The 12093-nt window shown below is 35.5% G+C and overlaps 1 protein-coding gene across 4 annotated transcripts in view; it reads left to right on the top strand.

Moving 5' to 3' along the window:
• The window catches only part of MARK1 (microtubule affinity regulating kinase 1), a 55711-nt gene that overhangs the window by 36697 nt on the left and 6921 nt on the right, over positions 1 to 12093 (top strand). For all 4 annotated transcript variants that reach the window (XM_059841002.1, XM_059841003.1, XM_059841005.1 and 1 more), the window contains 6 exons: positions 86 to 205; positions 4245 to 4344; positions 4967 to 5079; positions 6300 to 6453; positions 7510 to 7703; positions 10316 to 10416. In XM_059841002.1, coding sequence (XP_059696985.1) covers positions 86 to 205; positions 4245 to 4344; positions 4967 to 5079; positions 6300 to 6453; positions 7510 to 7703; positions 10316 to 10416 — 782 coding nt within the window. The remainder of the gene's footprint in view (positions 1 to 85; positions 206 to 4244; positions 4345 to 4966; positions 5080 to 6299; positions 6454 to 7509; positions 7704 to 10315; positions 10417 to 12093) is intronic.

Below are 12093 nucleotides of genomic sequence, written 5' to 3'. Positions count from 1 at the left end.
AGTTACAGTATGAAAGCTTGGCTTCTGCTGGCTTTAAATTTTCTGTGTCATCAGGAGCTCATCTTTTAAAACTCTGATTTTACAGGAACTGAGGGAGCGAGTACTGAGGGGGAAGTACCGCATTCCATTCTATATGTCCACAGACTGTGAAAATTTACTGAAGAAACTACTAGTACTGAATCCAATAAAACGAGGCAGCTTGGAAGTAAGTAATTTTGTCTTGGAAAAAAGGGGGATCAAATTAAGAAAGAATAACCTACATATAACAGTTGCTTGAGAATTCTTAATTTTTCAGGATAATAGATACTTTATTCTTGTTTTAAGGGCCCAAAAATCTTGTTTAAAAAAAAGAGGAAATGTCCAAGAAACAGTGCGGCTTGAAAATAGAAAGTGTTAATCAATGAGAATCTAACCTTAATTGCAGCTGATTAACAGCTAAAATAAGAGCATTTCAAAGTGCAAACTGTTCCCACTTGTTTCAGTCAGATAATGGAGCTAATTCAAAATCTGTGGAAAGCAGGACAAGATTGTAAATATCTTCCATAAAAATAAATAAATATTTATTTATTTATAAAAAACAAGACCAGCAACCAGCAGCAGGCAGTACCATAAGCTTTTTCATAACTTCCTAAAAAGTATAGGTGGAAGAAGAATAACTAGCTGATGGAAAAGAGTGTGGAGTTTTTTTTAGTGCTGTAATACATGTAAACACTCAGAACTCTGTGAATGGTAAGCTAATGATGGCTAGTTATTTCTGTTCGAGCCTTTCTTCTCCCTCTTCTGGTAGTTTTGTTTCTGAATAGCTGGAAAATCTATATATATAATAATTCCTGCTATGTCCCTCAGGTAAAATCTGTTTTGGGGATTTCTAATGAGTTATGATTGTTGTTGTTAGTAAAGTAGGTTTTCTTTTCATGTGATGTAGAAAATACCTGGGCACAACTTGTAAGATGTCTAAAAGCTTCAGTGTTTTTTAAGGGGCTCTTTTGTTCAAGATTGATGTCTTGGATAATACTTGATGCATAGCTGATATTTCACAAATAATTGGTGTAGAGTTCACTCTAAAAGCTGCCTGGTTCTATTGTATGAATTCTTTAACAGGAAGGGATTTTTTTAAATAACATCTACTTACCATAGAGATGAAAGTAGAGCAGAAGATAAATAGAATACTTTTAAAATAGTATTGACATGAGTTAATCAGTAGTGACTTTTGTTTCATCTTTCTACACTTGTGCAGCAGTGGATGTGTTCCAGAGAATAAATCCCATTTAAGCAGCTTTTTGTTTTTAGTGGCATGACTTATGCTTCCTGGCATGGAGGCTACCTGTGTAAGGAAGCATGCACTCCCTGAGTTCTGTCTGTGTGCAACTCATTCTTAGCTGATGCTGGTTTATGGCTTTTTATAAATAGTTTTAAGTTGAATAAAATCTGTGCTCAAGTGAGTAGTGAATGATGGCTTCTGCTTTACTAATATGTGCTCATTATGTTCTGTGATTACTTTTTAAAGAACATAATGATAAGAGTGTAGTCACTTCAAAGATCACAGTTTGCCTGTGTCATGTTTAGGTTTTAAGGAAATAATTTTTTCTTTTATTGGATTTTCTTCTGGATTTTCTGCAGTTTCTCTTCAAATCTAATTTCACTTTCATTCTAGGCACTGTAGTGTTACCTAGGTTTTGTAAAATTCCTTCCCAGCCCTGGAGAGAGGTGTTGGATAGCAGTCTTGTGAAAGGACAAGGCAGTCAGATTGTGTGGAATAGAGAAAGTAAATGTTATGTGTGACCAACGGTCTTGAGCCAGTTCCAAAATACTGATATCAGACATTGATCAGTATGCTAACCTGAGGGGGAGAGAAGCATCACAACCTTTTTTTATCGATGGAATATTCCTGAAATCCCATTTGCTGAATTAAAAAGTGTGGTATGTGGTTTGAAAAGAAATTTCTGTCTGAACACTTCTAAAAATACATGTTTAGAATGAAAGTATAAATTTGTTGAAAGCTTCTAAAAGTGGAGAAACAATGTCATCTTAGGTGTGTGGGGGGATTTTTTTTGTGCTTTGCCTTCTGATTATTTGCTCAGTCCCAGCTGTACAGCTTCTCAATTCCCATGCATGTTTTTGGCAGACCATCCAAAAGGATGTTTGTCAGTGACATCAAAGCTGAGATCCACAGAGGACCAGCACCATATGGGTTAGGTTTAGCCCTTGTCCTCTGGTAAGGACCAGGCAAATCTTTATTAAAATGCTTCCTCTAGACTTTTTCATGGTTGCAGCTGAGAAGAAACATTTTTGAAACAAGAGAATGTTGTTATAAACCAGTAAATCTTCCCAGGAAGAGACGGTAAAAATGTACTGTCAGAAAATATTTCTTAACTGTCAGGTTTTCAACAAATTCCTCTTTCTCTCTGCCCCAGTCTTTAATTATTTTGCATAGTGCTGCTCTGAAATTTCTTCAGAGCAGATTTATGCTTACAGAGTGTAACAAAATAATTTTGACACAGACAGGACTTGAGCCAGACCAGATTTTTATTAAGTAGTTTTCTTGAAAATTGAGGGAAAACTCATCAATAATACCTAGTTGGTTGAAATCTAGTTTGGATTGATATTTAAGAAGTACAGTTTGAGTCAGATTTCTAAATACTTTCACCAAGGCTGCCGCTCTTTAATCAGCTGACTGAAAGCCCAGCAGAACTTACACAAATGTTGTATTGATCCTGGAATTGGATTGTTTGCATCACTTCAAAATGCTTAATTGTAAGAGCCTGTTTAAGAGTTGTACAATAACTGTGTGCCTCTGAGATGATGTATTTAAAAGACAGAAGCCAGCAGAAATGTAGATGGAAACAGAGCAGATTACGTTGAACTATAGATCCACCTACTGAAGAGACATGAGAAACTGTTAGTAGGAATTTCCAGGCTTGCTGGTTAATTCAAGAAGGATAAAGAAAGGGGGGCAGAATTTGAGCAGTGGTTTCTGTCATCCACTTAATCGTGCTTAAACTTCAGATTTATTTAACAGTATCTTTACAAAATTATGATTGCAGAGAGTGCATAGTATGCTTTGGGGAGTCTCTCCTGTTCCTGCAAGGCTACAAATACATAACCCAAGTCTGTTGTCATGTTAGACTCATGCTCTGTGTGTCAGAAATATAGTATAGGAGTATGTGTTCACCATCCGTCCCTCTTTATTCCCTCAAAAGCCAAAAAATCAGTTCCATGATAGAACAAATCTTTAAGTGTTATTGTCAGCAAAATGTTAATTGGCACAAAGTTCTGTATTGTTCTTGTAAGGGTACAGCTGTTGGGGTCTGTAATTTGTCAGCAGCACTACATACAAAGAATTTCGTTATATCAATGGAAAATTGAGTCTTTGGCTCTTTGTGAGAAATAACTTTAATTCAGTGTTTGCAAGGCAGATTTGGAGCCTGTGGGAAACTTGAATTGCTCCCACTTCTTTAGTTCTCGGGTCCGTGTAGTGAGCAGTATTAGCATCTGTCCCTGAAGAGACATGTGTGCCTGTTGCTGTAGGAAGAAAAATTATTTTAGCTGTTTAAAGATAAATATGCTCTTAAGGAAAAATTGTGCTGGTTACGGATTCTGGACAGTCAATCTTGGAGGCCTAAAAAAAGATCCAGGCCACAAGAGAAGGAAGTTTTCCAAAGGTGGCAGGAGAAATTTTTGAAGTAAAGAACTACGTATTATAGAGAGAATTAAGAGGCATTTGTCCCTCCAGCCAAACTTGGAAACATATTTAGGTTAAGTGCAGTGAGAAGATCCATAGGAAAAAATGACCAGTTGGCATCATGATCTTGAAACTAACAACTGTAAGAAGCATCAGCACTTTCCTGAATTATACCTTAGTTTCTAAACGCTTTCTTTGCTATTATTCAAAGGAGCTCTTTATCATGATAGATCTGGTATTGCATTAGCATCTTAGAATGTTAACCAAGAGGAGCACATGGAAATGAAGGAACAAAATGAAAGATTTTGGTTTTCAGTGGTTTTTTTCTGGTATTTTAGGCAGGATGGTTGTATAGAGAATGGTATATAGGAGGAATGAACTTATGGGAACATAAGGATGTGAAAGATAAAAGAAAAATAAGACATGAGGAGAAAAGGTATGAAGGAAAGAGCATCATTCAGATTATTATGAACTTTAAATTGCTTTTCGTCAGACAAGCTAGCACAAGTGTAATGGGGTATGGTAAAGAGCATATTGGCCTAAAGCTCTTTTATTTTCTTAGCAAATCATGAAGGATCGGTGGATGAATGTTGGCCATGAAGAAGAAGAACTAAAGCCATATACTGAGCCTGAACCAGATTTCAATGACACCAAAAGAATAGGTAAGACTTTCAGAAGGGTGTTGCATCTGGTGCACACAGGCAGTTTTATCTTGGAAGGCAAACTAAAGTCTTACGAATTTGACCTACAATCTCATCATAAAAGTAAAATGCATTCTTTTTATTTAAATGAGAAATTCCATTACCATGGCCTCCTTATAACTACTTTTGTGTCTTCACTGAGCTGACATCAATCTTGAAATTTAGTTTGAATAAGCAAACACAGCAAAAGATAAATAAGACTACAGAATTTAACAGACTGAAGGACACAGATTTTCTTATGAGGGCAACACTTCTTGCCCGCTGTGGTTAGAGAAAGTTACTGGTTTGGCCCAGTGGCTATTCATGGTTTCTTTTTGCCAGTGCTTTATTTGTTTTGGAATAACATTGAATGTTTTATAAATTAGTTAAGAGTTGTATAATATAGTTGGGAGTTTTCAAGGTAAAAATAACAAGAGAGGAGTTAGTAGCATTTTCTATTTTTGCACAGCAAAAAAACCTCATTGGGTTGATTTGAATCTTAGTTACTTGTAAACTATGAGGCTGGATTTTTGTTTTCACTGTTCTTAAGTTGTCAGTAAACCCAAACACATTCTGCTGATATATCTTGCTCTTTTACTTTTAGACATTATGGTCACAATGGGCTTTTCAAGAGAAGAAATCCATGAATCTTTAGTAAACCAAAAGTACGATGAAGTCATGGCCACTTACCTGCTCCTAGGTAGAAAACCACCTGAAGTAAGTGCTGTTTACATTTTCTGGTTTGGCCTTTATATGTTGCTGGGTTGAATGATGTTTTTATTAATTATTTTGTAACTTTTTTGGTTTAAATTGTGATTGATAACTTATGATTGTCTTTCCTTTTTCATGTCCTTTTGGATACCTTGCTAGTTCCAGTATGTTCATGTTTGATTGTAAATGTGTTGAATTGCTTTTTTAAAAAGTTGACTGTTAGTATGAAGTGTCATGACTTATAAGTGCTGAGTTTTCTTCTTGTCATATGTGTTTTCAATTAAAATCTGAAATAGTTAATAGCAATTAGTTTTCTGGCTACTCAGATGTGACATCCTTTATTTCTCAGAAATGTGCTCATCCTTTCTCACTCATATACTGTTTTATAGTATATTGAATTATTCAGTAAGTTATTGCATTGTAGTAATTAATGAATTTGTGGCAGAAAATCGTGTGATTGTTTTGGAACTAGAAGGATCTGTACATCTTTTGGACCACATGGATTTTTCAAGAAATCAGAGACCAAGGATTTCTTTTTGAAGGAATTTTTTTCCCTGCTTCTTCGTTGGCCTTCCTTCAATTCCAAGAAAGTGTAGATCTGATATGTGCATCCTTGAGTGCTTTTTCTCACATTTCTGAGCCAGAATTCCCTTCTGATGGCAGAGCATGGAAGGAATCAGTCTAAAATAATTTCGGCTCAAATTGCTTGGAAGAGGATATTTGTCTTTTCCTCTGTATTTACATAGAACTTCTGCTTCTTAAAGACAAATAAATCAGTGGCTGTGATACACACCTTATAAAGATGTTTTGAAAGACATAAAGGATCCTTTAGTCAGTACTTGGTTTTTTAGTCCTTCTGATTCAGTCCAGTCCATTTTAAAATTGTTCTGGAGCTATGAATACTCGTAGGATTAAAAATAAAATGTAAAAAGGCAGGGAAAGCCGTGCTATGGCTTCGGTTTTAAAATAGCACCATTTTTGTTTCTGTCAAGATTCTTGTAATTTTGTTTTGAGTATTCATTAACTATGTAGCTTTAGCTATGTATTTTTGAAGCACATTAAACAGAGATGAAGTGATAAAACTAATCTCGAAAAATATTCAGCTCTGGATACAGTGTTAAATTTTAAAAAAGCACATTTGATTGCAGCTTTTTGCTTTATAATGCTATAGAAGTATCAGTGGTGTTGAATGTTGTTTATGCTTTAAAAACCTGTTTTCCTTGTAGTTTGAAGCAGGTGATTCCTTGTCCAGCAGCAACTTGGGTCAAAGGTCTCGCCCCAGCAGTGACCTCAACAACAGCTCGGTACAGTCCCCTGCTCACCTGAAGGTCCAGCGGAGCATCTCCACCAACCAGAAACAGCGGCGGTTCAGTGACCACGGTGGGAATGGCACTCCAACAAGTGAAGTTACAGACACAGCTTAGTGGGAATGGGCAGGGTTTTGTGAGCCTGGCAGGACCCCCACTCTGTGCATTTGTTGTGTAGCTAATCATGACGTGTGTCTGTATGAAGGTGCATGGATCTGGATCCATGCACCTCACAGATTTAAGTCTTTGGACTTGTTACTTGGTTGACTCACTAAATGAGACACTGAGGGTGTTTTGTGTTTAGGAACTAATGGCAGCTATTGCTCTGGATAACCCCAAGGGCAGCAAACCAATTATTTTATTGTTATATTTGGCTATGGGGCCAAATTGTTTGTTTCCAAGAGACAATAAATTTATCAAGTATTGAGGAAACATTTTCAGGTGAAGATGCTTCTATCAAAAAAGAATACATATTTAAAACATTAAATGAAAGATGATTTTTTTCCTCAGCTGTCAATTTGTTATATTTATTTCTAAAATGTTTTGCCCTTTTTTCTGCCTAATTTACATTACTGTTTTCTGCATTTTGTTAGCTGATATGATTTTATTTCAAAGGAATGTAAAAGTCTGATGATGGAGGAGTTTTCCCAAAACATTTTAAAGAATGATGAGAGGAAAAGAATTGTGATATTTTTCAAGTATAAACATGCTTGTAAATCAAGTAGGCCTAGGGTTTTCAGGGGAAAATAATATTTTATAGTATTTAGAGGAAAAGATATACAGCAAAAAGTACTAAAAAAAATTGAAAAATATAATTTAATTCCTTTTTTCATAATACTGTACAAATTGCATGGATTTAAAATGAGAATTAAAATGCTCTTCTAGGTTTTACATATTGATGTGAAATGGGAAGTAATTCTGAACTGGAAATTGGAAGTGAAGAGAGAGTGGGTAAAAAGAACACAGGCTGTCACAGCTCGATTTAGTAGGTTGGTCTGTGTGCTGAGTTTGTCATCAGAGTTGTTCAAATGCTTTTTTTGGACTCAGGGAATTATATTTAGACTACTTTGGCCAAGAAAAATGCAGTGATTATTTTTAGGTATTTATTAATTCTATTTTTATTTGTCAGTTGGCCCCTCAATTCCTCCTGCTGTGTCATACACAAAAAGGTCTCAGGCAAACAGTGTGGAAAGTGAGCAGAAAGAGGACTGGGACAAGGATGTCTCACGCAAACTTGGCAGCACTACAGTGGGATCCAAAGGAGAAATGGCTGCAAGTCCACTTGTGGGTCCAGAAAGAAAGAAGTCAAGTGCAGTTACCAGTGTGAGTTGGGTGTGCTTTTGGCTTGCTATATTTATTTTTCCCTATTTAAACAAAATGTGAAGCACAAGATTACTGTACACATCATGGGTACTGAATAAGCCTCTAAGTCTATTTCTGGTAACTTTCACTGGCAGACAGAAATAGGCTACAGTAGATGCCTTTTAAAATAAACCTTTTCCTTCCCCCCCCAACTTTACTTTTCTAACACTAACGTAATAGTAAACATGAAAATGTCTGCACTTGGGCAAACTTCAGTTTCTGTCAAGAAAAATGCTGGATATTTAAGGAAAGAACATAAGAATGGGGCCAATATGGTGTGCTCTTTTTCTGGTTTCTAATGCTTGTCTATCTACAAGGAAGTCAAGGGACTTCTGATTCAGGAGTTTCATCTGATTAATCCTACATAATATCTCTCTTGAACTTTCTCTGTAAAGTTGGCTTTTGGGTTCTCTGAAACCACTTAATTGTGGAATTCAGAAATGGAGTGAAATGAGGGGGAACAACCCACTTGTTCCCTGGTGTGTGTGCCTGCTAATATGATTTACAACCTGGCTGTTGTATTAAGAAACTGAACTAGCAAATTAATAATTTTTTAATGCTTCTGTTACAATTTTCACAGTTCTGTAAACTGCTATCATATTATTGCCTCAGACACCTTTGTTCTAAATTGCAGAGTCTGTCTCTTCTACTGTGAAAGCATCTAGTTTGCCTTTTGGTAATTCACGTGCAGTAGGATTAATGTTTAGGATTCACAGTGAAGAAATTTAAACACTGCATGGTGTTTAAAACAGCTACTTAGGAGCAGGAGTTCATGTGAGGAGCAAAAAAATATGCATGAATCATGATTTAAGATTCAAGTATACTTTGTGCTATTTAGGAGACATGGTCTATTAAATACAAAAACTATTGCCATCTTTTAGTACACTAGACTGGCAGCAGGAATTCTCATTGTCCTTTGGGATTCTGCGTGCTCCCATCTTGGATATTCTGGAAAGATGATGTGCATTTCGATTAGGATTTTCTGAAAGCAAAATAAATGCTGAAATTCATTTAACTCCTAATGTTCTGCAGGCTGTGTCTGCAATACATCTGTGCACATGCTTTAATTTTTTTTTTTTTAATAATGTTGTTGTCTCCCCACCCCCTCAAAAGTCTTTGAAATTATGGTTTTGTGGATTGCATGCAGGAACTTTGAGTCTTCTAAGATTAGATTTCATATCTGAGCTTTTCCAAAATGTCTTGTCCCAAAGCTGATTAGAGTCATGTGTGGTACAAGTTGATATGTCACAAGCATTTCTCTGCTTTGTGAGAACTAATTAAATGGAGTATCTCTGCTGTGAAGAATGAGAAATTAATTCACTTGCTAAATGGCAACTTCAATATTTGTGCATTTTTAGCTGTGTTACTATATTGGGGACTTTGAAAGGCTTTGTGATGGGCATGATTAGGGAATATTGGTGTCTGATATTACAACAGTAGTTCAAGGTTGAGCAGCTTGCACAGATAGTGAATATTTTTGTTTAAAACTCACACATTTAAAGTGAAAAAAGCTAATTTAATGTGGATAATTTAATAATTTTGTGACTTTGGGAGTAACGTGATGTTACCTTCAGAAAGGCAGAAGTTCTTGAGAACATATTTACGACCTTCAGTCATATTTGTGTAACTCAGGAGAGTTTAATTTCAGAAATAATTATTGCAGGTCATCTTCCTTACAGGCCTTAAAACAGTTTATTAAGTGGTCTTTGTGGGGTCATATTCATGCTGAAAAACTGTAGGTGAGAGAGACCTAAACATAGGAAATTTTGCAGAGTTCATGGATGTCCTAAAGTACCTAAGTCTAGGGTATTTGAAATCTTTTGCCAGCAGGCATCAGAATGTAATGTTAGCACAGTGCAACCTCTCCCACCCCAAATTCAGTATGTAGTGTATTGAAAAGTGAGAATTGTATGTCATGTACTAAAGCTAAGCCTTCAGTAGCTAACCTGTGCTTGGTAGGGATGGAGAGTATGTTTGTGCTTATTTTAGGAAGTCTATCCAAATTGAAATTAGTAACAGAAAGAAATACCATCGTATTTTTGCAACAAGAAGTCTTTGCCATGTTATTTGCATCATAATTTCAGGGTTGACTGACATAGATTGATAGTATTCCTATTTTCCTCTTGAAAGCTCTTTTGACAGGGGCAACAAACCAGAGCCCTTGTTGGAAAATTATGCTGTGCAGGAAAGCCTTTCAGCCAGCCATAGGTGTATTCTCTCTCTGGGATCCCGGTTTGTTTGATCTCAGCAACAAATAATACAGGAACACAATATGTGGGAATTGCATAATAATACTTAGTAAAGCGTGTGTCAGCAAAATTAATCTTCCTTGCGTTCTCTCAGTGTATTCTCAGTGGTGCAGTAATGAGATGGTGAATGAGCTATTGGAAAAAACAGCTGATGATATAAGTGATTTGTGTTGACAGATTGACTCAGTACATTTGAATGCATTTACAATATACATAAGTGGCTGAAACACTGTTTTGATTTGCTTCTTCTAATGCTTAGGTTTTTGCCCAATATATATACTGTAGAAAGTATTTAATTTAAATTTAATCTTAATTCTCTTCTAGAATAATGTGTTTTCTGGTAGTGGAATGACAAGGAGGAATACTTATGTTTGTGAACGTTCTTCAGATCGCTATTCTGCAATACAGAATGGGAAGGACAACAGGTATTGTTCAACTTTCCTTGTTTATTAATTTGGGTACAAGAACAGAGGCATAGAAGAAGCAGGTTATGCAAAGTACCATTATGAATCATAGTGGGAAATACATAAAATCCAAGTGTATGTTTTTATCTTCCACTGCTGCTTCTTTGTTTGCAATGAATTTTTAAGTTAAATGTGTCAGTTGGCCTTTGCTTCTTTTTATGGACATGTTGATTACTGAGGGTTGTCTTCCAACACAGGAGGAAGTAACTGTGCTAACAACTAATTGCTAAGTGCGCAATTGTGCTGTGGAGAGGTTCGGATGGACTACTCTGACAGTGTAGCCTGATCCTTTTTTCATTTCCCTCTAACCACTCAAAAAGCTGAAATGGTTAAAATTTGTTGATTGCTTTCAGTGTAAGTTTTTGGCCTAAATAGTGTTTTCATGGTGATGGTAACCAGTTTGAGTCTTATTTATGGGATGACAATGAAGCTCAGTTTAGTATGTTTTGTTAAGTAGTATTGTATTTAACACTGCCAGTTAGTCTTCTTAAAAATCTTTTGTTCATCCTTGGTGTTATTTAACCCCTGTTCTTGACTGAAAAATAAAATACTGGCTTTAATGGAGAGTAATAAAAACTGGATTTTTAAAATTTAGACTCAAATAACAGCTCTTACTCTGATGCTTTCAAGCTATTCAAATACAACAGTTACTGTAAAATGAATAAAAACTCATAGCACGAAGTAGCATAATCTAGTAAACTAGTTTTCTTTTGTTTTCTGTCATAATGTTTGAATTTTTTAATCATGAATAAAATTTTGGAAATAAGAACTACTAGATTGTTCATTTACAATAAAATTACGAGCTGTGGACAACTATTTAATTAAACACTTAAAATGAGTTTTCTGCTTTTTAATGTACTTCCTTAAAGCATTTTAATTTTAACTTATTGGATGGGTCCTTTCAAAAGCGTTTTCCCAAACACTTTTGGTTTTTTGTGTATAGTTTCAAGTGTTTAAACAAAGGTAGTAAAAATCCTTTTCTGAAAAAAAAAAAACCCAACCAGATAACAGATTTTTTTTAGATAGATCATTATAATATGTATTACAATACTTTTCCTGATCTGACAAAGATATTTTTCTTTCAAGAGATTTAATACATAAAATACTGTAAAGAGAAGGGACTTCTCCCAAAGTTTTTCATTTTACAGTTTATTTTTTCCTATAGTATTGAAAGAGTCTTAATCATTGATCCTTCATGAGTGCAGTGAATATTGTGCTCAGTTCTTTGAGCATATTCTGAAAAATTAGGAAGAATTTTCTTATGAGTTATATTATTTGCCCTTCCTACAAGATGTTACGTTGCAGTTGAATTTGGATTTGGTGCAGCTGAATGTCTTGTGCCATTGAATTACTCATCTGAAGTCTTTACCTCTTTGCTACAGATATTTAGCTGTGGAACTCCAGTTGCTAATACATTATTAATGCAATTTCACTTATGCTTGTAGAGGCAAATCTGTATTTTGCCTTAATTCATTTGACTTTTGTTTTAAAAATTAATGGCACAATAGTTTTGCCACTACTTTCATCTTTCTTGCCACTTAAGGAAGGAGAAATAAAAGTACTGATAGAAGGAACTGTACTTTGAAAGGGTTGACTCAGCCCAGCAGTGTCTGGAGGACACTGTCCAGAGGACGACAA

This window comes from Haemorhous mexicanus, chromosome 3, assembly GCF_027477595.1.
Source record: "Haemorhous mexicanus isolate bHaeMex1 chromosome 3, bHaeMex1.pri, whole genome shotgun sequence".
NCBI lineage: Eukaryota > Metazoa > Chordata > Aves > Passeriformes > Fringillidae > Haemorhous > Haemorhous mexicanus.
This window is presented reverse-complemented; position numbering and strand designations above follow the sequence as displayed.